The sequence below is a fragment of the Ambystoma mexicanum genome, chromosome 6q, assembly GCF_040938575.1.
Source record: "Ambystoma mexicanum isolate Mex_15411 chromosome 6q, UKY_AmexF1_1, whole genome shotgun sequence".
Lineage (NCBI taxonomy): Eukaryota > Metazoa > Chordata > Amphibia > Caudata > Ambystomatidae > Ambystoma > Ambystoma mexicanum.
The window spans coordinates 1,286,654,115-1,286,680,716 of record NC_090937.1 but is presented as its reverse complement, the minus strand read 5'-3'; the positions used below and the strand labels follow the sequence as shown (position 1 = coordinate 1,286,680,716).

General features: G+C 50.3%; 1 protein-coding gene across 1 annotated transcript in view; it reads right to left on the bottom strand.

The window, feature by feature from the left end:
* Nucleotides 1–26,602, bottom strand: part of KCNIP4 (potassium voltage-gated channel interacting protein 4) — a 900,135-nt gene that overhangs the window by 636,890 nt on the left and 236,643 nt on the right. Inside the window, exon 2 of the mRNA XM_069631886.1 lies at nt 3,766–3,835. Within this exon, the coding sequence (XP_069487987.1) occupies nt 3,766–3,835 (70 nt within the window). The remainder of the gene's footprint in view (nt 1–3,765; nt 3,836–26,602) is intronic.

Sequence of the window (26,602 nt, the reverse complement as noted above, 5' to 3'; positions counted from 1 at the left end):
TACTTCGCTAAAATGGTCAGGCATGTTGTTAATCCCAGCGTGCACCGAGCGCTCAGGTGCGGTCGATGTGTTGCACAGCGTTGGGCTCTGAGCGACATCCCCTCTACCTTCCAATTGTAGGTCTGCCTGAAACAATCTTTTTCTTTATTCCCCTGGTCCAGGGTGAGTTAGGAATGATCGTGTGGCGGTGCTTGGATCAAAGGGTATAACCCCGCAGTCTGCAAGCCACCGCTAGTCATGGGCAATGCTGCAGGGCCGCCCAAAGCGAGGCAGGGTAACTGCTGGTACCATCCGGCAAGCATGGAAGAGGGGCAGCTGCCTTCCCCCCAAGCCTGCTCCCCTCTCCCCCACAACACAGAGGCACGCAGTCTCTCCTCACTAAAAAAGGGCAGGAAGGGTGAGGTGTGAACAAAACCTCACCCTTCCACAAGGAACCAGGGTGCTAATCACCCAGAGGAAACCAACAGCAGGCAGGAAGGAGTACAAAGACCTACCCCCCCGTCGGGGGCCAGACAGTCAGCTACAGCCGGCCTGGGGGCTGGGCCAGCCCCCACAGCTACACATCAAAGACCCAGGGCCACCCCTGGGTCTTATATAAGAGCTGCACAGCTCTCAGAAAAATACAAACTGTTTGTGGACCCTGAACGGGGACCCAAACAGTCAAGAGGTTTGCTGTTCACTCAGCGTCCTCCACTCTCTTTCTTCTTTTCCACAAAGCCCTGCCACCCTAGAAAAGGAGGGAGAAGAACAAGGAAGAGAAATACAGGACACTGGACGGTGACCACAACAAGTCGTGGGACAAGAAGGCGGCACGGGCCAGAGGGGGTAACCTCAGGACTCGGTGCCCAAAAGTATGATATTATTAGGATATGTGATTATTGTTATTGTTTCCATAACCATATCTGTAACAATAAAATCCCATGGCATTTTATTGGCAACTCTTGACAAACGTGTGGTCTAACATTTCTCTGGGGAGGGAAAGGGTCCCGGCAGCCCACATCCACCGTTACGAAAAGCACTAAGGTAAATTGCGTGCATATGGGTCCAGCAGTTATCGCAGCACACCCGCAGATTTGCTGGAAACCAAGCACTTTGTCACTGGTTTCCGGGTTCCAAGCAGCGTGTCTCGCTCACTTACACGCCTGCTGTCTCTTGGCACAGTGAGAGTCTGATACACAGGCAGAGCAATACAGTACCACAGAAGTGCTTACTTTCTTGGAATTTGTGCTGTTTAAGCTCGTTTAAGCTCATCCTTTAATTTTGTTTCGGCAAGGTGTCGGGTCAGCGCTTTTTTCTTCGGAGCAGAAGCAGATGCTTACTGCGAACTGCAAACTGCTGCAACTTAACAACCACTTTGCAGCCGCTTCACGGATCCCACATAGTTTTGAGGCAGCAGTGGGGGTGGAGCACATCCGCTCACACAGCGTCCCCTTAAAGCTGCAGGACTTGATGTTGCAAATAGATATAACGCACTGAGGCCGTTGTTCAGAAACTAAGTCTCGATATCCAAACACAGAAACACGTTGAAAAGGCACAAAGAAAAGCAGGAAAACAAAGTGGCTGCTGCAAACTACTGCCACTTATCAACAACTTTATGGCCACTAAGCGGATCCCGCGTGATTTTGAGGCAGAAGTGTGAAGTGGAGCATGTCCACTAACACAGTGCCCCCTTAAAGCTGCAGGACTTGATTTTGCAAATAGATAGAACGCACTGAGGCCGTTGTTAAGGAACAATGGGCCTCATTATGAGTCCGGCAGTAACCGTGCCGGAAAAACCTGCAGGCTACCGCCGGACCCTTATTATCATTCCGCCTCAGTGATTCCCAGAATCACCAGCGCATTACGACCCCAGTGACCCAGGAATTCCAGAGGCAGAATTCTGTAAGTTCCCATTCCCATGGAGTCCCTTAGGACTCCATGGGGATGGGGACAATGGAAGCACTGGTTCCGTCTATGACAAAGCCGGTGTTTCCATTTGCGCCTGCAGGCAGGTGGCGTTACTCCCGCCAGGTCAGACCTTGCGGGAGTGACACCTCCCGCCTGCAGGACTCTGAATCAGCCAGTCCGGAAAGAACACTGGCAGCGTTTTTACCGCCACCGTCCTTTCCAGACCGCAGGGTAGTAATGAGGCCCAATGTCTCAATATCCAAACACAGAAGCACGTTGAAAAGGCACAATGAAAAGCAATGAAAAGCAGGAGATTTTACAAAAGAATCTGAGACCAAAAGTTGGATAGAAAAAGAAAAATGCAGAAAAAACAAACCATGTCTCAGGAGTGTTGCTTATAAGCGTGTCAATGGACATTCAGTTCTTCATTGCACCAAGGCCTTTCGTCAGACAGATGACGTATGTCAAATAGGTCACACATGGGCAAAGTTGGGTGTCATCGGCATGCAAGTGTATGAAGAGGCCCATGCCCTGATGAACTAGCCCAACAGCTCCATGTAGATATTAGAGTACAGGAGACAGCATGAATGAGCATTGAGGAATACCACACATCATGGTTAAGGTGTTCAAATGGAATGACCCTATCTGATCAATCGCTAAGAAAAGCTACTCACTGGTTTCCGGGTTCCAAGCAGCGTGTCTCGCTCACTTACATGCCTGCTGTCTCTTGGCACAGTAAGGATCAATCGTGCGGGCTTCCCCCAGATCCAGGTGGGTGGATATGATTTTAATAAGATCCCAGTGGTTGACTGTGTCAATAACCTCAGCAATTCAAGAAGCACGAGCGGACAGGCCCCCGGAACACCCAGAGTGTGTGTTGCTAGGTCAAGAAAAGATACAGGGCTACGTTAATGCTGGGACTGTTGGGTCTCGGGGCAAGCTAACCTTTTGGTTGTATCCCTGAACTTGTATCCGGCTCTACAACAAAAAGACCCTGGGCTATAGGCCCTTTAGTCCCCCAGCAATGACCTCTGAATGCCATCATTAACCATCTAGAGGCTTGCTGTTCTACACCAAGGACACACGACCGATTGATAGGACCGTAGCAATTTGGGTTGGAGTTATTATACAGTGATGAATTCTTACTGGTAGCAGGACCTCACACTATACTTCTGATTTTAGAGGAGGGCCTGTACAAAAACATCATGTGAGGGAAGGTTGGCAAGCCATGATTGTGACAAAGGAAGCTTTAAGGGACTCCAGAAAAAACAGTGCTGAAGAAGGAGGGCACAGGCAGCATGGACAGCCGCAGATTGTTCCTACACTATTTGTAACAAGTTAAATGTGTTACAGAATGGGTGGATGTTGCAGAAATTGCGGGAGCGTTAGTGCTGTTGAAAAACCTTGAACTCCACTGAAGTTGAGCCAAAAGGTAACACGTGACTATAAATGGCCAATAAACATACCTACTATGTCCCAGTGAATAAATACACCATCTAATCTGGTAATTTGCAATGTAATCAATGTATTGGATAGGCACATTTTGCATGTAATATAAATTCAAGGTTTAACAGCCAAGTTATTTCTAATGCTCCTGCAGGGGTGATCCGGCAGCATATAGGTGGTCAAGAGAAGTCCCACATGTCAAATCAACCTCGATTATAAATTCAAAAGTAGGCACTTTGTGAAGGGTTTCTTTTAATGCACTCTTCATGCACAGCATTTGTAACCCCCGTGGCTCTGCCAACGCGTGCACCCTGCATTCCAATCATGCTAAAAGCTTGTTAAATGTTAATTAATGCAATACAGGATGGGGAATTTCCACATTTGCAATTCAGGTTGTTTCGACAATGCGAATCCCAGCTGCAGAGTACTCACCGCCGTGTGGGAAGAACTGCGAGTAAATCTCTTTGAAGGTCTCTTCATTAACCACGCCACTGGGACATTCCTAAGGAGAGGGGCAGACAGGCATTATCAGAAACTTCCCCGCCAGCTGGATTGATTCACTTCAGACACTGGCATGAGATCTGCAACACATGTAAAGCGTCATGGTGGATGCCCCCAGGGTGCTGGCAGCTACTATGCCCGCATAAACGGTGTGCATGCTAATACCCCCTCTGCGAACCCAAGCAGTAAATGGCACAGACGCATCCTGCTCACGGGATCCTGAACATCACAGGTACAGGGGAACCTAAAATGGCACTCATTATGACATAATTTATCATTGGTTATTTATATCGCGCTTAATACCCAGAGGTTTCTAAGCACGGACCTGGGGATCGACCCCGTATTGCTGCGTATCGTCTTGCTTTCAAGGCGAGCACCTTGCCCCTGTTGCACCTAACTTGAACCCTCAGCTTTACGATTCCAGTTCCACGAAGGTCGATTGCTCATGTTTAACAAAAACAAAGTACAGGTTCAGTGCAGCCAAGCAACATATCCGGTGTTTATCACAGTAACGTTCTTTAGAAGATGTTTTATTTTATGTACTGTTACACTGTTCTCCAAATCTCTTCTTCACGATTATCTTGTGTCTGATGGATCCACCGGTCATTACAGCCATACGTTCCATTCTATAGCTATAGGTGCCCACCCCACAGGTTCCATGCCTTGAAGGTCACTTTTACCCAGATCTGACTATTAGGCAACAGCACTGATTAAAACTATTACGGGCAACGCTAACAGCACCTGCATTGTAACTGAGACTCGATGGTAAGATTCATATTTACAACTTTTAACATTTGCCAATCGCGCTGTTTGATTTGCAGCCTTTATTGTGCTTTTATTTCACTGACCAGCGACTACCAAGGATTCCCCCAAAGTGAGCCTGGTCTCACTTGTACACCCCTTGCGACCCGCTGTTTGTATTAAACACTTCTACTGTCTTCCTGTAAAACAGGGTGTACATTCACACAGAACGGCTTGCAAAGGAATGAGCTTAGAGAGATCAGCACATGGACACTGGTAGGAGAATAAACATGCTCACCCTAACTTCGACATTTTTCAGAAACAATGCTTTTTATGGCCGTTTTTTCTAGTAAAAAAAAGTGTTCATTATAAAGCGCTGACAATAAAATTGACGAGCTGCTTTGAAGAAAGTGGTGAAAACTACAGCGCCACACCCACACCCGGAAAGAAAATGTACCCTGGATAGGAACATTACCAAGGAGGTAACACACAGGTACATAATCACATGGGAGGCTGTTCTACACTTAGAAGAGGACACTTGGTAAAATACTGCTTTAAATAAGATGCATTGGCCGAATTAAAAGCACTCTCTGCATCACGGAAAAGCTGATTATTATGAATTGGGACGCTTGTTGTTATATTTTTTAGCCCACTTTTGGCAGCCCAAAAATAGGGAAAACTTCAATGTAAGAAGTGGCATGGAACCCAAATAAACCCTTACAAGCCACATTCGACAATGCTCACCTCAATTTTCTCAGTTATACTAACATTTACAAAATGCCAGACCTGCAGCAGAGCTCCAACTAAGAGTCACACTTTCCACATCGTGGAACAACTGATTGAAAACTAGGGACTCTCTACATACAGATGCAATTTAATTTCACTACAAAAGGTGGTCCTTACTTAGGGTTAATAGTGCTCCATCTCTGATCAAAAGCCACTGAGCTACAGTTTCTTAACCTGTGCTTCTACGGAGGATCCCTCTGACTTGACTTCAAATGGATTCTTAGGCCCATTACTCTGGCTTCCTAATCTTGCCTAGCCAAAAAACCACCACAAACCTTCCCGCTGCTGCTCCTCCCTGCAGGCTCCTCAATGACACACCCCTGACTGCATCTCTTTGCTGGATCTTTATCTATAAAGTCCTACAGTATTTGTGAGGTGATGGCACTTTTTCGCCAGTGTTTTAGGACCCCTGTGCTGACCCTACCCATCTGGCAGTCAACCTCTAATTTTCCAACTGCTGCTTCTGCGGCTACCTCTGCATGCTCCGTTTATATTTGCTCCAGGCTGACTTGGCCATTGAGATCTCCTGTTTGGAACTCCCTTCTCAGGTGTGGACTTTAGATCCATTCCTCCATTCCTGTAGGCGTTCAGTGCTGACCCTGCCCATCCAGAATAGGCCTGTGCTAGTTCCTGTTGGTGACATCATTTCTCTCCTCTGCAACCCTTCACCCTGGGGACTGGTGGGTTGAAATCATGTACGTCCCCTTATCCCTCAGGAGTTCTTTCGTCTTTGCTTTCCTCTCCCCTTTGGGGCCCAGTGAGCAACATTCCAAATTACCTCTGTTGATCATCATTGTCACATTGGTTCCTTTTGACCCATAGGCCACCAGTGGCACCTGGTGGTATTTCTTCTTACAGAGGCCTATGAGGCTTCTGTGAGTATTTCATTTTGTGTGAGATCACTAGTCTGTGTTTGTCCTATATACTGAATATACTGAAAGGTTAACACATTTTCTTTTCTGTATATTCTGAATGGTTAACTTAATTTACATACCTGTAAATACTGTGAAGGTATTTCTTCTACACAACTTTTATAACAAATAATATAGCTTTCACCCATGCAGTGGGGCAGGGGGTGGCCATGGGCGGTAACAGCCAACCAGCCTGAGCCAAGTGTGGGGTACATTTACCAGCCCAACAGAAATCCCCTTCATCATAAAACCGCTTTTCAACATTCACCCAAAAACGGCTGTGCTTTTGTCTGCTTAGCACATATGTGGCGAGATTTGAACACAGCCACCCCAAGAATGGCTGTATTTTGTTTTCCTTCACGTGAATCCAGGGAAAATAACTTAGGTTCAGAATGGCTCTGTATTGCTGTTCTGTCATTTAAAGACTCCAGGCTGCACAAGAAAATGACCTGCATTCAAGACTTTGCTCTTGATTTCATTTAAAACATCACAAAGACGTGCCCTTCAGGGAAACCCACCCCTGGCATGCTTTATTTCTGCTGAGCACCAAGAAGTGAGGCAATTACATTTCCAGAACAGCTGAGTTACTGGGAATCACCTGGAAGGCAAAGAATGTGGTTTTCCACTGAATACGGCCTGTGTTTTCTTTTGCTATCAACCATTGCGCACAAACCGCAGTAAATGAAAGAAATGATGCAGTGCTTCTTTTTTCATGTCAGTTTCAAAGAGATGCTTGGAAATATATCGCTCTGTGTTCAGAAACTGACTATCTGTAAAAGCCTTCCAGAAGATTGAGTGAAGTTAAACTGTGTGTCGCAAAAAAACGCATTTGTAAAATGACATCCAAGAAAAATTAACCCACGTGTAATAGAGTGCTTTTTGCAAAGCAGGTGAATGCCGTTTCAAAATTAAAGACAATTAAAGCCTGTGCTCACACAGAAATGGGATTAAATATGTGGGGATGGGGTTCTTGCTCTAAAATGTACATTATATTTATGCCCAAAAAGACTTGCAGGCCGATTCATGGAACAAACGTGCGCCGAAAAAAGTGGCGCAAGCTCGCGCCAGCAGGTGCAAGCATGAAAAAGGAAGCGCATGCGCAAGCGTGCGATCCGTGGAAGTCCCTGCGTGTGTCTTTCTCGGGATGTGCGCCAAACCCGTGCGTGGAGCACACAGGCGCACACTTCATTGCAACATCCCGAACGCCGTGCGCGACACGCACAGGGAAAGCGCACAACGTCCGCGCACACACCAAAAAGGGGACACGGGCGTAACATGTGGAATGGGGAACAACGCGTGAAAAAGAAGGCGTAACTGGGGAAGTACTGCAGGGAAATACACGGAACGCCCACACGCACGCGAACAACCCGTATTCATGGATTCGAATACGGGAAACACACGCACGACAAAACACGCGCATAGGCGTCAACGCGTCCGCCACACGAAGGCAGGCGGAAGCGTCCCTGCGCACTGTATAAAAGTGCGTGCAAACAACAAACACGTATATACAGCTACGATGAATGCCCCATTTGTCGCAGCACTAATCGTGGGACACCGCAGGAGGAGGAGCATTTTTTTACCCCGGACCAGCCTTTTTGGGATGCCTGACGACTACATCTATGGAAGGTATAGGTTTCCACCTCGTATCATCCTAGACCTCCTCAGGGAGTGGGAAGATGACCTTACATCCCCCACCCTGTGCTCCCAAGCATTGAGCCCCTTGGAGAAGGTTCTCAATGTCGTGCATTTTTTGGCTACTGGGTCATTTCAGTGGACTACTGCCATAGTGGGTGGGGTCTCACAGGCCATGCAGTCACGCTGCCTACACCAGGTGTTGGCAATCATCACTGCATGCCCCTCAGTCTGCAGGCACATATACATGCCCAGAACACCCGCAGAAAGGCAGGCAGTGGTCCAGGACTTTTACAGGGTGGCACACTTCCAAAAAGTGCTTGGTGCCATAGATTGCACCCATGTGGCCCTACGTCCACCTAGGGCCACTGAGCACATCTATCAAAACCGCAAGCACTGGCATTCCATCAACGTGCAGGTTGTATGCCATGCTAAAGGAATCATCACCTCTCTCTATGCAAACTACTCTGGCTCCACCCATGACAGTTGCATGAACAGAATGTCCACCCTGAGCGGGGCCCTGGAAGCTGGGCAGCATGGTGACACATGGTTCCTAGGTGAGTACAAATACCTGTGCACATGCATGCAGGTCACACAGAGACAAATATCCAAACCCTAATAACCTCAACTATTATCACCTCCCCAGGGGACAGTGCCTACCCTCTGAGCAACCACATGATGACGCCAATCCAGAACCCCACCACACGACCCCAGGTAAGATACAATGATGCCCATATTGCAACCAGGGGCATAGTGGAGCGCACATTCGGAGTGCTCAAGTCACGCCTCCGCCACCTTGACAGCTCTGGTGGGCAGCTCCTATATGCACCCCCAGTAGTGTGCAGCATGTGTCCTGCACAATGTTGCAACATGGCGGGAGGTACAAGTGGACATGGTGGTGCCCCCACATCCCCAACCACAGGCACAGGCGCTGCCCATGGGAGAGGACAGGGCACGTGGCGAGGCAGCCCGGACCCAGCTTGTGGCCACATTCGTCACATAAACTCCCCTGAGTGCACACAGTCCTGGCACATACCAGGTGACAATCGATGATGACAAAGAGACAGTCAACTGTCACAACCTTACCACCCTGAGAATGTTGCCATGGAAGTGCTACATTGTGTGCATCCCTAGCTACTTAAACATAACCAATCCTGTGTTACCAAAAGGAACACATGCAAGGTGTGTATCACACATCCCTGAAAACAGTCCATCACAATCCCTGGTATGTCACCCAAACCCTCCCAAACCACATCACCCGTGTCTGCTACACCATCACATGGCATGCAATAGCAAAAGGCCAACACATGACCAACAATATACAAAGTGACATGTCATAAATGAAAACTGGCATGAGACAATGAGGTCTGACATGGAATCCGAGGAAATGACTGACCAACAACCTCCCACACATACAAAGTCAGACACAAATGCTTTCCAACAGTCGTAGCATGAACACAACACTGAATGCCCATTGACATGCACATTGGGCATGGCAAAATCCAGACTCCCGAATCTATGTGCTGTGTGTGTCTCCTGCAACACACTGCTCAGCACACAGCACTTTGAGCAGCCAAAGTGTTGCAGATACACCTATAGCATCTCATGAAAAAGAACAATGAAATCTAGAACCAAATGACGCATGTACAGGGTACCCAAATGGTAATAGATCGTGGACACCGTGGGCATGAGAATGCAATCTGTGTGCACCTGTGGCCATGGAAGTGTGGATGTACGTGTGGTGGATCATTTTGCAACTGTGTGTGTCATTAGGGATATGCACTCAATATATGCATGTGAAATCAAGTGACCGTCAGTGTCCTGTACACATCACATGTGAACATTGGCCATGTGAACACCACAGCATGTCAAACCACACCAATCCCCTGACACCTGAAAAGTAAAGACAACACAGGAACAGGCATTGAGCAGCACATCACATCATGTACATAGTACCCCACAATTACAATGTCAGAGTGCCCAAAACACTGTAGGCCAAGTCAACTGTCCAACAACAAAATGCCCTCCCTTACACATCACCGTGACCTTCTGAACAACTGTCACTGGGGTATGAAGCCTTCTTCCTCCAAGTCTACCTGGCCACAGGATCACCCTACCCCTTGGTCTTCATGTTCCAGTTTGTGTGTAAATAGGGTCCAGCCCACCTTGAATGCTAAAAATACCAAATCGCATAGAACTCCAAGTAGGCAAACCCACAAAACAGGGAAAAAGGCTGTAAGCACCAAAAAACCCTGGAAGAGTCACCAGTAGATGACTTGAAGTAGCAGGAAATGTCAAAGCACACGTACAAGCACAATGATAGAACAACCAAGGTAGCACAGTTGAACAATGGTCCAACAGGATGGGTACCATTTACGGTACATTACATACAATGATGATGCAACAACTGATGGGTACTGTCACAGCTCCGGCGTCCAGGCGCAGGAGTAGCACGAACCAACCACCCCCTCTGTGGTCTAGCACCTGCAAGGTCAAACTAACACAGGCCTCTGAGTGGATGTGGATTTGTAAGGGAAAGTAAGCAAAATACAACTAATCACAAAAACACATACTCAGTTAGAGAAAACATGTTCATCATGCACATTGTACCAAATTAGTCAAATGCAAGACAAAGAGACACTTATCTCTTGGGTGAGTGCTGGCCTCCTGCCTGCGCACTCTCAGGTCTGGTAACAGGAGCACTTCAATGCTGCAAAGAGAGGGTGAGTTACTGATCTGAATGTGTGTTTATAACACACACACACAACCCCATCCATGCCCCAAATAAAGTGACTTCTCCACAAACAAACACCCCTGTCTGCTGCCATGTATCCATACGTTAGCTTGGCCCACCAATGGTACATACACTGTCAATGCAGTAAGGCCAGCGCATGTGGCTGCGCGGGAAATGGAAGACCAATGGGTCAAGAATCAGACATGATAGAATGGTCCCTGGGTGAGCTGCAAGACGCGAATAGCAAGGTGCAACATCAGTACAAGTTGTGTTTTGGCTGCCGCAGATTTAAATAGGCAGTGCACGTGGCAATTTGCACATGCAAATGACATGCACCCACCACAAGTCTGAGCCTCGCTGGTCGTCCCTGTGCGCTGTATCAGTTTCTGGCTAGGAACGCTACTACCCTAATTACTCAGCTTCAATGGAGCAGGGGGTACTGGAGGATATGTTTGATGGCCCCTGCGTGTGCCCCAGACAACCTGCAAAGGCAATTGGCATTTGGCCCTCAACGCATGTCAGCTGTACTGTGTGTTTCCCCAAGAATGCCTGGCAAACCTCCCCAGCACTGGTGCTACTTAGCATCCATGTGCAAGTGGCCTGGTGGAAGGTAGTCTGCGGTGTGGGCCCTTGTGCTGCTCACCTTGGCAGGAGCTCCTGGAAACACGCCTGCTTCTGTCGGACGTCTGAGCACAAGCCCTGTGCATTTGCTTGCGCACACATCCACACGTCTGCACCACCGAACGTGGCCAGTTTCCTGGATTAGTCATCCTGTGTCTGCTGGCAAAGGTTGTCTGGAGGCTCATCTTCCTGCAGAAAGGGTATTAAACAAAGCAATAAGGCTGGAAGGTTCCCTCTGTGTGTGTCTACATGCTGGTTGTCACTGGGCCAGGTTACAGACCTACATCCAAACTCCTCCCACCATCAGGGTCACTTTGACAGGCCAAGGGTGCAGGCTACTGTCTACAGCATGAAGTGCATCAAGCACATATACAGGCAAGAAAATAACATACATCACAATCCACATCAATTAATGGAGAAATCAATCACATACTCACCCAAATTCATCAAAGACATGGGGTAGATGAAACGCAACCAATCCCCACTAGGGGTGTTAACACACGTAGTACAGCAGCAGACAGGCCACAGTTATGAGGCAAGTTCAAAGCCCTTGTGTAATATTTTTTTACACCGAACCATCCTTGCGAGCCCATGGATAAGGGAAGCAGGAGTGGCCTATGTGAGTCAGGACCCCAAGCTGCAAACACATACACAAGACAAGCCGGAAGGGTCCAGCTGCAACAGACAGTGGATGCTTTCAAAAGCCACAAAGCACCACACCGTCACATGCAAGCACAATAGACAAACAATATTAAACTATATTAACTAATTAAACTAACAATGAGCAACCTACATAACCTAATTAAAATAACTATCAAATAGTCAATATTAACTAAACTAAAAGCAAAAATCAAAAATGGCCACATACGACCCGGGGGAGGGGCCACCCAAGAGGGGGAGGTACAGGGTGCACCTCAACACCCACATGCAATGATGTTGAGACAAACAAAAAAAACTCCATGGGCTCAACGCCTGCACAGCGTGACCTGTGTGGGAGATATCTCGTCGTCCGAGTCTGCCTCATCCTTAATCGGAGGACGTGGGCCAGGAGCCTGACCACGCCTAGGCGCAGCTTGCCCCTCGTCGGCAGCAAGTCTGTGCAGCAATGATACGCAGGTATGCATGCAGAACCTCCCGTGATACACATGCTTCCTCTTGCAAGGTAAAACATGTAACACAGGGTTCTTCCTGCGTGGACTGGCTGGACAACTGATGCCCCTCCCGGCAAGCACGTAGCTCAGCCGAGATGGTACGGTCAAGCTGCTCAAACCTCTCCTCTGACTGCACCCTCTGGGACGTCAAGAGGGCACCCAGAGTGGATCTGAGGGACTGATACTCAGCCCTTAGGGCCTCCATGTGTGCCCCTGCGTGAGCAGTAATTGCTTGACGCAGAGACAACATTTCAGCCTGGCGTTCCCTGTCAGAGGCCGCCATACCCAGCCTGAGCGAGCGGGCCGTGGACTGCGCCGCCTGCCGCTGGAGAAGCACCTGCCTAGCGGTGGGGTGCACGGATTGGGCCACACGTTCCATGCTCACAGCGATGTTATCAAGTGCTGCCCCCTGACCTTCTGAATTGGCAGTCATGTCTTGCTCCCACTCAGTATACCTCAGTGGCGCGTGGCCACCGCGTTGCTGGGCCTGAGACTTGCGGGACCCAAGGACCGGGCGTCCTCGTTGGGTTGCCGCCCGCGGCTGCATGACTACATGCCCCCGTCTACGTGATGCCCCAGGCACATCAGCGACTGGTGTGGAGGGTGACCCTGCGTCCTGATCCACCACAGGCGGAGGTCCCACCACTGTCTGGCCCCTCTGTGCAGGTGTCACGGTAAGATGAGTGTCCACATCAGAATCACTCACCCCACGACCTCCACTTGTGCCGGGTTGCGGTTGTGATAACAACCCTGTGCCTGGCATGACAACACCATCCTCTGCCTCCATTGCGTCATCATCTGAAAAGTGTAGAGAAAAAAACATTGTACACATGTTAGAAGCAGTCACACATGGACATCACACAGACAGCCAACACATGAAGCAGAAATGTCACACACAAAAGAGAACCTGCCATGCATGCCTGGTCAATTTGACATTGCAACAGTGAGTGCGCATGTAGAACGGTGTTACATGGCTCCGAAGTGGGTTGATGCAGTGCAGAACATGTGTACATTACTCACTATCTACATGAACAAGTACTTCATGATGTGCATCACAACACGTGAAGGCAGTGCATGGGCAAGTTCAGGCATCACGTGCAATGTGCATGCAATGGGTTGCATGGCTACAAGCAAACCCCCCCTCCCAGAGTGAAAATGCAGGGATGCCTTGCATGGTAGCAAAAGGGTGACCAGTGACCTGTGTAATGGCAGCCAGTGTTGACTAGCATCAATGGCATCATCTGAGTCAACTGACAACACAGCAGATGATGATGGCACAGTAAGCAGGACACATGACGAACCCTCAGTTGGACAGAGTCAGTGGGCATGAAACTGGGGGAGGACTGTGCCCCACACAGACTGTGACACCCTAAACATGTGTGTGATGCAGGACTGGGCCAGAGTGGCCATGGGATGGATGGTGGAATGGCATGAAATGTCAGTCACCCTGGACGCGTACTACAATGAGCATCCAGTCAAGATCGCATAGGGGGACGCGTGGAATGCACATGGAGCATGAATGGGCAATCAGGTCCCTGCGGAGCATCTGCCATCTGCACAGTCCAAGTGAGACACCCTGCAGGAAGGACAGGAAGGACAGAGGATGTACCGCACTGCATGTGTGTGGCAGGTTGGGTGGTGGAAGTTAGCATGTACACAGGTGGCTTGAACAGGCCCTTGCAGTACCGCAAAATGATGCACAACAGTGCAATGGTGAAATTGGGGTGCAGGGGGGGTGGAGGGGCAAGGGAGCATGCCTACGTGGAGTACCCGCATGCAGGCAGGGGACACATGCACGTCAGTCATGCAATGACATTGTCCCAGTGCTGAGAGGAAGGACACCCCAGGCTACATGCAGAAGGGCCAGTGAGCTGGAACATGGACTGGAGGTGCATCCGGGTGACTAGCATGTGAGTATGGTGCAAGTGTGGTGATGAGGACAGTCCCTGTCTGCTCAACATGTCCATCATCCTGCACAGCAGGCACGCATCAGTGAAGCATTGCATGACTTGCACATGAAAACGGTTCTAGATCAAATGTTCGAATGAAAACGATCGAATGACCAAAGGGGTGAAACAAAAGGACCAAAAAACCAAAGGGTCGATTTTTTTGTGCCAATAGTTTGGGGATCCCCCCCCCCCAACCCCAGTGACTGTAGCATAAACCACTTTTATTTTTAACTACACGAAAACCATTAACCATATATATTCTGTCTGAGAATTTCGACCCTTTTGTCTTATGTCCAATTACCTCGACCCTTTCATCATTCAATCCTTTTGATGTGGAATCTTTGACAGGACACCCATGAGAACCATGTACACATGACATGTAGTGGCAGTCATGCCCAACACATGGCACGAGTAAAACAACCATGTCCTTGACAAACACGCAGCAACACTCACTGGACTGGGCATCAAAGTCCTGCATCCCTCCCACTCCTTCGACCAATTCTCGTGGTATGAACTCTGCAAGGAGTGACTCATGCGGAGTGAGGTCTACCTCCTCAGGTGCCTGCCCACTGCCAGTCACCAGAGTCATGTTGTAATTTTAGGCACGCTTTGCCTTAGCGCTGCGTTTGAGGTCATTCCAACACTTTTAGCACTCTTGGGCTGTGCGCACATCATGGCTGAAAGCACTCACATCTTCCGCAACTTGCTTCCAGTGGGTATCATGATGGGCAGCGTAGTCTGATAATTCGGCCCCGCTAGCATGTCATGGTTGTGGTCCAGCACATAGTCCACGAGGCAGTCCAGTTCCTGCTTGCAGAAAGGCTTCTTCGTCGATGTGCAAGAGGCCGTAGCTGTGTCTGGGGTCCCAGCCTGTACTGCAGGTGCAACCTTCCTCCTCTTGGACGCTGGTCCGGACGCTGGCTGGCAAATGCCGCTCTGATCAGTATGAGCAGAGGCACTGGTGGAAGGGAGTGGCAGGTGGAACGTGGAGTGAGGCCCTGACTTGCGTCAGTGGCTGCTGGGTGCCCTGGAATGGACCCTGCACAGCAACATCTGCTTGGCCAGGGTCATTGAACGGGACTGTCCTGGTTGGTAGACTCACAACCGGGATCGTGTTGGCTGCATCTGCCCCTGCAGTTGCCAACACCCAGCTGGTCGGGGCAGCAGATGGGATTACTGCCCCAGGGACACGTGCCTCAGTCTGGGCAGCCTGCGTGCACCTCCGGTGTGCCTCCTGACCACCTGTAAATCTTCCCTGGACTCATCAAGTGCCAACGCAGCCTACGCTGGCAGACCCTGAGCCTGGGTGGTGGTGTCCACAGCTGCACCTGCAGCTACTACTACCCTTGGGCCGTGGCAGTCGATGAAATGGACTGCCGGGTCACACAGGCGCCAGTGCCAGATGCAAGAACTGCATCTCTTGGAGCCACAGGGGGTGGTGGCATGACTGTACCAACATGTGGCACAACATCGTCCGGAGCTGGCGCCCCCCTGCCTCTTCCCCATCTGCAGCCAGCCTGGACACCCTGGAGTCCCCCTACTCCCTGGTAATCCCAGCCACGTCTCAGACCATGCCCGCCACGAGGAGTAGGCCCAGCTGAGGCGCCCCTCACCTTTGGTGGACTCCCAACCATGGCAAATATGGAGTAGTGCTGGCACAGATGGAGAAGTGCCAATGGAAGGTGTACACGACAATTGTCCTGGGCAATTGGGGTGAAGGGGGTAGGATACAAGATGTTATAAGCACCCCTGCACCTGCAAGGCTGTATGTGACCCCAGTGATGAAGTGATGGGTCACGCAATGCTCAGGCACCCCAAAACTGCAGTAAAACCATGCACGCACCCTGGTAGCCCGCATGTGTGGAATTAACCTCTCGCAGTACGCGGTGGCACCCAGGGACACGAAAAACACATACGCGTGGGACACGCAGGCTACTATGACCTCGAAAACGGGTACGCGATACACATGGGCACCGGCAGTGGGAAAAATAGCGTGCGCGACTCACCGTCAGACTAGCGTGATAATGAAAAACACGCATAGCCAATACCCCCGCCAAAAGAAGAGATACGTCCTTGATGTACTGTGAAGTAGTGATGGTACGCAAAACAAAATGAAGTAGCAACACACACGTCGGTCTCCACGAAAGGCACGTACAGCGAACTGCCGGGAGCCGCTCACCTTTAACCTGTGCTGAGGGAAACACCCGCACGCGTCATGTCACTTACGCTCGTAGGCTCTTTCCTCGGATTACATGCATTAACACGCGGACGTGCAGATTTTCACATGCTGATTCACTATGCACCCGTCATGAGGAGCACGCCCTCGCGCATAACGTCCCAGACGCGCTTACGCGCTAAGGTCCTTTCCTCGATTTACACGCTGACGTGCACTTTTTTCACGTGCCAAATCACTCTGTATCAAGCTGGCCACGCGACAACACACGGAAGACCATGCTCCTGCCCAAAAGGCCATTTTCCTGCCCCCAAGAGCCCCGAGCACGCTCCCACCTGCCATCTGCTACTGCCTGCCTGCTGCCCACGTGCCCTGCTATTTGGTGCCTGCACGTCAGCCATCTGCAGGGGTCCAGTTACTGTGTCCACCCCTGCTGGAACAGAAGACTCCCGACTGGGATACCATCACTCCACAGCCCAGCCCCAGGACCCAGTTGCCCACCCACACCTGCCGCGGGGGTCGCCATGTCGGGGAAAACACCATCCGAGATCACTGGCGACCCCCAGCCAGAGAGGCAGAGGGCCACCAGTTTCAGTGAGAAGGAAGTTGGTGTCCTGGTGGAGCAAGTTCTGGGGCATTATGATGCCCTCTTCACACCATTGAGCGCCAACAAGGAAGGACGGGAGAGGATCTGGGAGGACGTAGTGGTTGCCATCAACACGGAGGGGGTGGCAACCCGCGACATCAAGCACGTCCGGAAGCGCTGGAGGACTTCAGGTCCAGGACCCTCAACAAGGCCCGGCACCTCATGAAGGCAGAGGATGCAGAGGGTCAGCCTGACCAACGTCCAGATGAGGGTCCTGGAATGTATAAGCTCAGCACTCCATGCACAGATCCTTCGGAGGAAGACCCGTCTGGAGTCGAGCGGTAAGTGGCCATGCATTGCTGTGTGAAACAGGGCATGTTGCAGTGTGCTGGTAGTCATCTACTTGCCTGCATGTGTAACATAGGCCATGTATGGATGTGTGTGTGCAGGGACATCATGGTAATGCATGTGAGACCAGTAATGCGTGAACCACATGGATGGTGCATGTGTTCCAATGCAACATGGGGAGCAGCATGCGGAATGCACACATGAATGCATGCCTGTCCCTGTTTTTGGACATGGATGGGCGGTGAGAGATGGGTGCTGCTCTCATGTACATGTCTGTGTGTCTGAGAAGTGTGTGTACGACTTTGAAACGCCATGGATGCCTGACACATGTCCGTGACGATGTGTAGATTCACTTATGCAGTCTAGTCACTCTTGTATCCACTGTGTCTGTGGTGTACGAGCCATGATGCATGACCCTCAGGTGATGTGTATGCATGGGATCAGTATGAGCCATGATGCTTGTGAGTTTTAATGCAACATTTATGTCAATAGAGGCCCTTGTACATGGATGCTGATGTTGATTGCATGCGCCAAGCCTGTTTCTGCATGTGTGTTGCCTGCATTGACCCATGTGTTGTGGAGGGACAGGATGGAAGTGACGTTTGACAGTGCCACACATGTGTTATTGCTTCCTGTCTAGGGGACTATTGTACAGTACCCTGATGCTTTTGTTCTATGTCTCCCTCTATGCAGCGTCGAGTGAAGAAGAGGGCGGGGACGGCGCTGTGGAGCTAAGTGGCGGGGATGCCACCACCGGGCGGCGATGCAAGGCCCAGCCACCCTCCCAGGAATTGCCCTCATCCGGGAGCGAGGGGACTGTTGCCGCGTCTGCCACTACGGCTGTAGCGGAAGGGCCGGGTGAGCCCCCACAGGGGCTTGCAATGGCGGAAGACGGTGCAGAGATATCCAGGTTTGTGGTCTCCACAGAGGAGGAGGAGCCCCCTACTGAGCTTCATATGGGGCCTGGTGGGGGTAGTACCACTGGTGCAAGTGGAGCAGTCCAGGGTCAGGGGGCAGCACAGGTCGCCGCGGAGGGGCCTGTGCATGCTGCTGTCCCTGACCCTGTGACTGCACCACCATGCACCAGCAGGGATGCCCCATCCCAGGCCCGTCCGCAGGTAGGGGGGAGGCCCACGTCATCTAGCTCTCCACTACCTGCGGATGAGGAGTCCCTTGACCGTATGGGCTCCGTCCTGATTGGTGTCACGTTGCGCATGCGTGTCATTCGTGATGATGTGCGTGCTTCCTGGGGGGACCACGCACGCCATCACGAAGAGCTGCATGGCAACGTGGCACTGTTGGGGGGCCATGGTCTGTGGGTTCCTACATGTGTCGCGCACTCTGGCGGACCTCTCCGCCTCTGTGGAGACTATGCACCAGTCGTTCTCCCTGCTGTCTTCTGGCCCAGATTCTACTCGGGCCCCCTGTGGACCTGGCCTGACCAGCACAGCCAGCTTGGCGGAGATCCCATCCCTGCCACAGTTGGGAGTCGGCGGTCCAGCAGGGGTGGACACTCCAACAACTGGAGACCAGCAGATGGAGGATGTGCAGGCATCATCGGACAGGGCACATGGACAGCAGCAGCAGCAGGCTCTAGGTGGGAGCGATGATGGCTCAGGGCCATCAACATCAGAGGGGCAGGCATCGGCCAGGGAACAGGAGGACCCTGGAATGGGTGTGTCTTCCGTGTGGCTGCGGTTGGGCCAGCGTATAGATGCGGAGCGGCAGCGGGCGGAAGAGGCGCGGCTCACCATGGTCAGGGCGGAGTTCTCCATGCGTCAGGCATTGAGGCGGGCTGAATGCCTTGAGGCAACTCACAGGGAGTTGGTACAGGCCATGGATGCATCCCTGCGAGACCTCGGGGCCAGGGCAGAGGCCCACCTCCAGGAGATTGACATGAAGTTCGATGATGCCCTGGCCCACAACATCACAGAGTGAGCCGTAGGACTTGCCCACCACCATTGTATATAGTTAGTTAGCGTTAGGTTTCCTTTCTCTTTTTTTTCTTTTGGGACGCGTGGACAATGCGCCACGTTTTTGTATATAGTTCTTAATTAGGTAGGTTTTTTTTACAGGTTTCATTTCATTTGTTGGGCTCATGGTCCCTGGTTTCAATCTCTGTACATGGTTGGACTGTGGATTTCTGCAAAAATATTATTTTACTTCACCACGGATAAATGGATTTTAAAATTTAGGTTTCCTTTGGATTTGCTTTGGTGGACAAGGAGTTTTCACTGACTTTATTTTGGATGACTTTGGATTGTGACTTCATTATTTTTTTTTGGACATGCATTCTTTTTTTTGTTTAATATTATTTTCATCCTTTGATTCCATTTGCTTCATTTTGTGCACAATACATTTTGATTTCTTCCATGTGTGGTATTCGCTCATTGGTTTACTGCATGTCACAATGTGGGTTTGCACAATCACTGGCACACAGTGTGTGTGATGGACATGTGTTGATGTGCATAGTTGACTTTTGGTTTGTGACAAGAAATAGGCCTTTCAGCGTGGGGTGGATGGGAAACTTGATTGTGTCTCAGGACTGGGGTGGCGTGCAGTGGTATTTTGGTGGACTTGAGGCCCATGAATGTGCATCTTTACGACATGTTGGGTGGGGACATGTGTGGGGCCTGCTGGCAGGTGCCTGGCAATGCAGGGTGGGTGGGGTGCAGGGGGACATGTGTCGGGGCCTGCTGGCAGGTGCCCGTCAATGCTGGGTGGGTGGGGGTGTAGGGGACATGTGTCGGGGCCTGCTGGCATGTGTCCCTCAATGCAGGGTGGGTGGGCGTGCAGGCGGACATGTGTTGGGGCCTGCTGGCAGGTGTCCCTTAATGCTGGGTGGGTGGGGGTGCAAGGGGACATGAGTCGGGGCCTGCTGGCAGGTGCCCGTCAATGTAGGGAGGGTGGAGGTGCAGGGGGACATGTGTCAGGGCCTACTGGCAGGTGTCCCTCAATGCTGGGTGGGTGGGGGTGCATGGAAACATGTGTCGGGGCCTGCTGGCAGGTGCCAGTCAATGCTGGGTGGGTGGGAGTGCAGGGGGACATGTGTCAGGGCCTGCTGGCAGGTGCCCCTCAATGCTGGGTGGGTGGGGGTGCAGGGGGACATGAGTCGGGGCCTGCTGGCAGGTGCCCGTCAATGCAGGGTGGGTGGGGTGCAGGGGGACATGACTCAGTGCTCACTGGTGCATGGTGACATTGGGCTGGCTGGGGGGCATGGCCAGAGTGGATGGGCTGCCTACGGGACATGACCAGGGGTGCAGGGTAGTCCCCTGTGGTGTGGGCTGGCTACGGGGGCTGGGGAGGGGGTATAGGGCATACCTGGGAGGACACACACTGCAAAATCACGTTTGGAACTCCCCGCGCACCCCTCAGAATACACGTACCCCGCTTGCACAAGGCCTATCGCGTGTGATTCTCCACGCGCACCCCCAAAATACACGTACCCCACTCACACAAGGCCTGTCGCGTGTGATCCTCCATGCACACCCCCGAAATACACATACCCCGCTCGCACAGGGCCTTTCGCGTGTGATTCTCCACGTGCACTACCGAAATACACGTACCCTGCTCGCACAGGGCCTTTCGTGTGTGATTCTCCACATGCACCCCCGAAATACATGTAACCCGCTCGCACGAGGCCTGTCGCGTGTGTTTCTCCACGCGCACCCCCGAAATACACGTACCCCACTCACACAAGGCCTGTCGCATGTGATTCTACATGTGCACCCCTGAAATACACGTACCCCGCTCGCACAGGGCCGATCGCGTGTGATTCTCCACGCGCACCCCCCAAATACACGTACCCCGCTCGCACAAGGCCTGTTGCGTGTGATTCTCCTCGTGCACCCCTGAAATACACATACCCCGCTCGCACAAGGCCTATCGCGTGCGATTCTCCACACGCACCCCAAAATACACATACCCTGCTCGCACAAGGCCCGATTCTCAACGCGCACCCCGCTGCGAGCCAGGTTCGTGCATTCGAGGGGTGCGTGGGGAGTTTTACAGACATTTTCGTGGTTGGGGGGCTGTATACTGGTCCACTGGACTGTGCGCCATGTACAGGATTTGTGTGCTGTTCATGGCACACGGGGCAGAGTTGGGGGCGTAACTGGCACTGCTGCAGGTGCGCTGCGCCACGACTCATTATGGATGTTAGAATCCATGAATAAGCTGTGCGCGGAAATGGATTTTGGTGCATGCGGCTGGCGCAGACTGCCACACGTGCACACTGTGCGCCAGCCGCGTGCGCCACTTGTGTGCTGATTTCTATGAATTTCCCCCTTGGTTTCTGTTGAAAGAAAGAAAAAACACCTTGGGAAACCAGCAGCACAGGTTTTGGCAGGCACTAACTTCAAATTTGCCCTGCTGCCTCCCATGGGAACAGAATTACCTCCACCAGTGAACCAGCCCCCGATGGGTAGATGAAAGGCCAAGAGGTGTGGAAGTTCACAGCCTCATCAGACCGACCGTCAGCCCTGCCAGAATGAACAAAGGAGGCCTGCCAGAATGAACAAAGGAGGCCAAAAAACAGGGAGGTGCGATTTCCTCAAGGGGGGGCTGGCAACAACTTCAAAAGACATCACATCAAGGGCAAATCTACCTCATTGACAATAAAGGACACTATACTTTAAGACATTTTCTCCTGCCATCTGAATAAGCAGCAATATTATATTATGACAGTATTTAATCTGATTGATTTTTAAACAAGCAGAATGAAGGCCAGGGCATCTTGCTGGTATCTGGGGAACTGAAATGGCAGGAAAAATGCATTTCTGGATGAAGCATAAATGGCACAGACATTAAACCTGGGACAAATATGGCAAATACTAGTATGCATCTGTGTAGCCATTTTTCAGATTTTTAAGTATTATATTTTTCCTAAAAATAACAAAATTGTGCCCGAAAGCGATGTTACCTCACACAGAGTTGCCGATATATGAAGTTTTTGTTCTATTACTCATTTTTGTAAAACATAGGCTTGTGAGACCAAGGGATTCATAAATTGCACCCACATAATGTGATGTCACTTCCCTTGAACCAATCAGCTCAGAGGGTGGAGGGGACAACCGTATCCTGGACTATCTCATTCGAGGGGGATGTCCAGAGTACTTCTGCCCAGAATGTAAAATTCTCTGATGTCACTTTGCCTATATAAGGGGGAGACAGGGAAATACTAGGGACAAGCGAATGAAACCCAGACTCCAAAATCCAGGAAAGCAGAGATACATCCCACTATCCAGATCCAGGCAGAACCACAAATCCAGATCAAGGCATATCCAATCCAGGGAGAAAGGAGGATAGGCCGCTGATCCCCTTTAGGAGAATCTAGTGACTAGACATTGCCCAGCTCTTGCCATCCAGGAGAGCCCAGCTGACCCAGTAACCAGATCTCTTGACCCTGCTGCCCGTGACCAGATGCTTGGCACTGCTGTCCAGAGACCTTGCTGGCTGTCCCAATTACCAAACTCAAGCTTGCCTTGTAAGTATCCTATCACCCAGTACGCAAAACTGCATATCCCGCTCTTTCACCTTGCATCCTGTGCAAGTCCTATTAAAAATCCCACAAAAACCCTAGTCATATCCCAAATTACCAGTATCCTCTATGTACCCTTTCCTTAGGAGAATCTGTGTTAGTCGATATCTGTTTGCATATTCCTTTTCTATTTCTCTCAGTTATTGGTGTAAGCCCTTAGTATCATTTGAATTACATAAATGAATTCCCTTATAAACAGATTCACGACGATCTGGTTGCAATTCCTTGTCTCTTTAGTGCAACCACACGAAGTTCTGGCATAGCTATCCAACCGCAATTGTAAACTAAGATACAAATAACAAGTAAACTCTGAGTATGCCATTTTGCTAATTTTGAAGGTTTTCATTGTCTTCTTTGGCCTCCTATCTTGGGGTGGTGGGTTGAATTTCAAAATCGATGTTATCCTCTTCATTCTGACTCCTTGCCACTACTTTCCATCCACAATGAATTTAGCTAGCAAGTGTTTGGGTGAAGTGCTGCAGGGGGAGCGCTTAACTAGTGTGCCATCTGTGATGTGAATAAAAGTGATTTTGTGTCCATTTCTATTAAAGGTTTAGGTATCTTATGTTGAAAGTTGAATTAACTGTATTATAAAACTTTGCAATTGTATTGCCACACCGTGGTGGCTGCTGGCCTAAATTTAGTTTTGCTCTGATTTTCATTTGAATTCTAAAAATAAATAAATATTTCATTGTTACATACCGGCCTGGTACATGGTCCATTGCAACACAGGGTATTTGTCAAAGTGGGTGTAAGACGGGTTGGGTGCCTTCTCAAAAAAAAAACAGGGTTAAAATAAAAATAAAAAGGCATTATTTATTGTGTGCCACCTTCATGATCAGGGGAACAAGTCCCTGGCTGGAGTGTGCCGTGTCATAAAATCCGTTACACAAGGTAGGTCGAAGCGAGGGGTGAGTGTGCAAATGTTTTTTTTTTCTTCCTCTGGAGATTTGTGCCGCTTGAGTAGCAAATTTCCTCAGGGAATAAAAAAAGTCCAGCAGGTAAGTGGGGAGGTAGGCAGGGGGTTGGGGAAGGGTTTTGAGTATTTTGGGATGCGGGGAGGAAACATGGAGAGGCTCTCTATTGCCTCCCCAAATAAAAAAAATAAAAATAAATGGCGCCACCTGGGGAAGAGCCTTGGGTGGCTGGAACAGTGGGCAGGGAATATGTAGTCTCACCTGCTGTTCCAGCCAGCTGATTGGCTAAACTGTCTTCCCAGGTGCAAATATATTTTAAAGAGATACTGTATGGGCATTCTCTTAATCTGTATTTATCAAACGTGCTTACAGTACCTTTAAAGCTGCTCTCTTCTTTGCAGGAGTTGCCTCGACTGTGGAGTCATACCATCACGTGGAGATTCAGGATAACTCGGAGGAAACCCCCCTGTAAGCTGGGCACGTTGATGTATCTGGATTTTAGGAATAGAACCTGAGAAAAATCTCGGTAAAAAACACATTCAGCTTGTCAGCAACCGGTAACCACTGGACCCATATGCAGGCAGAAATGTACATAGTTACAGTAGGGTGACTGATTGCTGGTTTCCCCCCACCCAAGTAACACACCACACATTGCTTTGTGTTGGCAAATAAAAGGCTGTGGAATTTAATTTGTACAGATATGGTCATAACAAGAACATAATCATAATCGCATATCATATTATACAGTACTTTTGGGCACCGGGTCCTGAGGTTAACCCCTCTGGCCCGTGCTGCCTTCTTTGTCCCACGACTTATGTGTGGTCACCGTACAGTGTCCTGTCTTCTCTTCTCCTTGTTCTGTCCCTTTTTTTTAGGCTGGGAGGGTTCTTGCGGAAAAGAAAAAGGACGAGACTCTGCGTTCGCAGTACACTCGTTTGTTTGGGTCCCCGTGTAGGGTCCCAAACTGATTTGTGCTTTGCTGCAGAAGGGCAGCTCCTTATGTTGGACCCAGGGGCTGGCCCTGGGTCCTTGTTGTGCATGTGTGGGGGCTGTGTTGCCCTGCCTCGCTGCTTCCTGTGCATCCTGGGTGCTTAGCACCTATTTAGGAAGGAAGGGCAAGGTGTTGTTTCACACCTCGCCCTTCCTTCTAGTCATCCCGGCCGGGGACTGCGTGTTGCCCTTGTGGCAGTGGTGGGGGAGAGGGGGAGCACAGCCCAGTTTGTCAGGCTGCTGTGCGCCCCTCTCCCCAACCTGGCTGCCATGGGCCCAGGCTCCCAGGCCTTGCTTTGTGACTGGCAGCATTGCCCATAACCAGTGGACCCATATGCAAGCAGAAATGTACATAGTTACAGTGGGGTGACTAACCGCTGTTTTCCCCCCACCCCAGTAACACACCACACATTGCTTTGTGTTGGCAAATAAAAGGCAGTGGAATTTTATTTGTACAGATATGATCATAACAAGAACATAATCATAATCGCATACCATATTATACAGTACTTTTCGGCACCAGGTGCTGAGGTTAGCCCCTCTGGCCCGTGCTGCCACACCTGAGCTGGTTGCCAGATGCCCAGGCTCCCCCCAAAAGTCTTGGTTAGTGACAGCCTTCTGGTAGCTAGGGAATCTGTTATTTGTCTATGAAAATGCTCCATTCCTAAACCAGATAGATGGGTCCCATCCTTGTGAAAAAGATTGGGGTTACCCAGCGTGATGGCCGTGTGTTTTATGAACCCGAGGCCTCTGGTGGCACAGATCTTCTCAACCCCCCTGTTTAGTTTTCTTCTGGCCGTGTCCACTGCTTTGTAACAAATGGTTCCTGGCCATGTTTTTCTGGGTAAGATTGCAGAGTAGAAGATTTATGTGTTCCTCCAATTGTGGGCAATAACGGCGAGTGAGGCGCATATTTCCTTGTACAGCCTTTTCCTCTCCATGTTCACCAAATAATTTCCCCCCAAGTGAATGATTAGAAAATCAGGCGGATCCCTGTAGGCCACTAGGCAGGCTAGTTTGTCATGAATGTCCGGCCAGCAGAGGTCTCTGTAGCCCCACCATGACGAAATTGTGTTCCTGAAAGCTGGCCCATCTTTAGACTCTTCGGCCCATCGTCCGGTTCTGAACACGAAAGAGTGCCCACTATCCAGGCTGATTTTAGCGGAGCGTCCTGATCTGTTTAGGCGGGGGAAGGGGGAAAGAAAATCGATATTGGTTCGGGCCTGATATATTTTTTGAAACAGTCTGATTTCCACCCTCCTATGTTTTTCACCTGTTGTGCTCCCATGCCTCCCTGCCATGCAGAGGTTGCTGCCCTAATTCTGAAGGAATGGTTGCCAAACTCTTTGGGCTCCCCACCCGTTTTACATATGGCTTTCATCAGGACCCCTTTGAACTGGTAGTGGCTCAGGGCAGAGGTGTCCCTATGTATTAGAAATCTACCCCCCACCTTGGGGCGTTGCCTGCAGTATAGATTGGTCATGCATAGCGACCAGTTAGTTGCGTCATCGATACAGCAAATAGTTATTACTCTTGTTGCATCTGTTTTTGATCTTTGGACAACAATGGTGTTGCTGACAACTCTTACCCTGGTCTCCATCATACCCAGCCTATTACTATCTTTGGTGCTGGAAGCTATGAGCTCATTACCCGAAATGCCCCGAAATATGCGAGAGAGAAAGTCATCCTG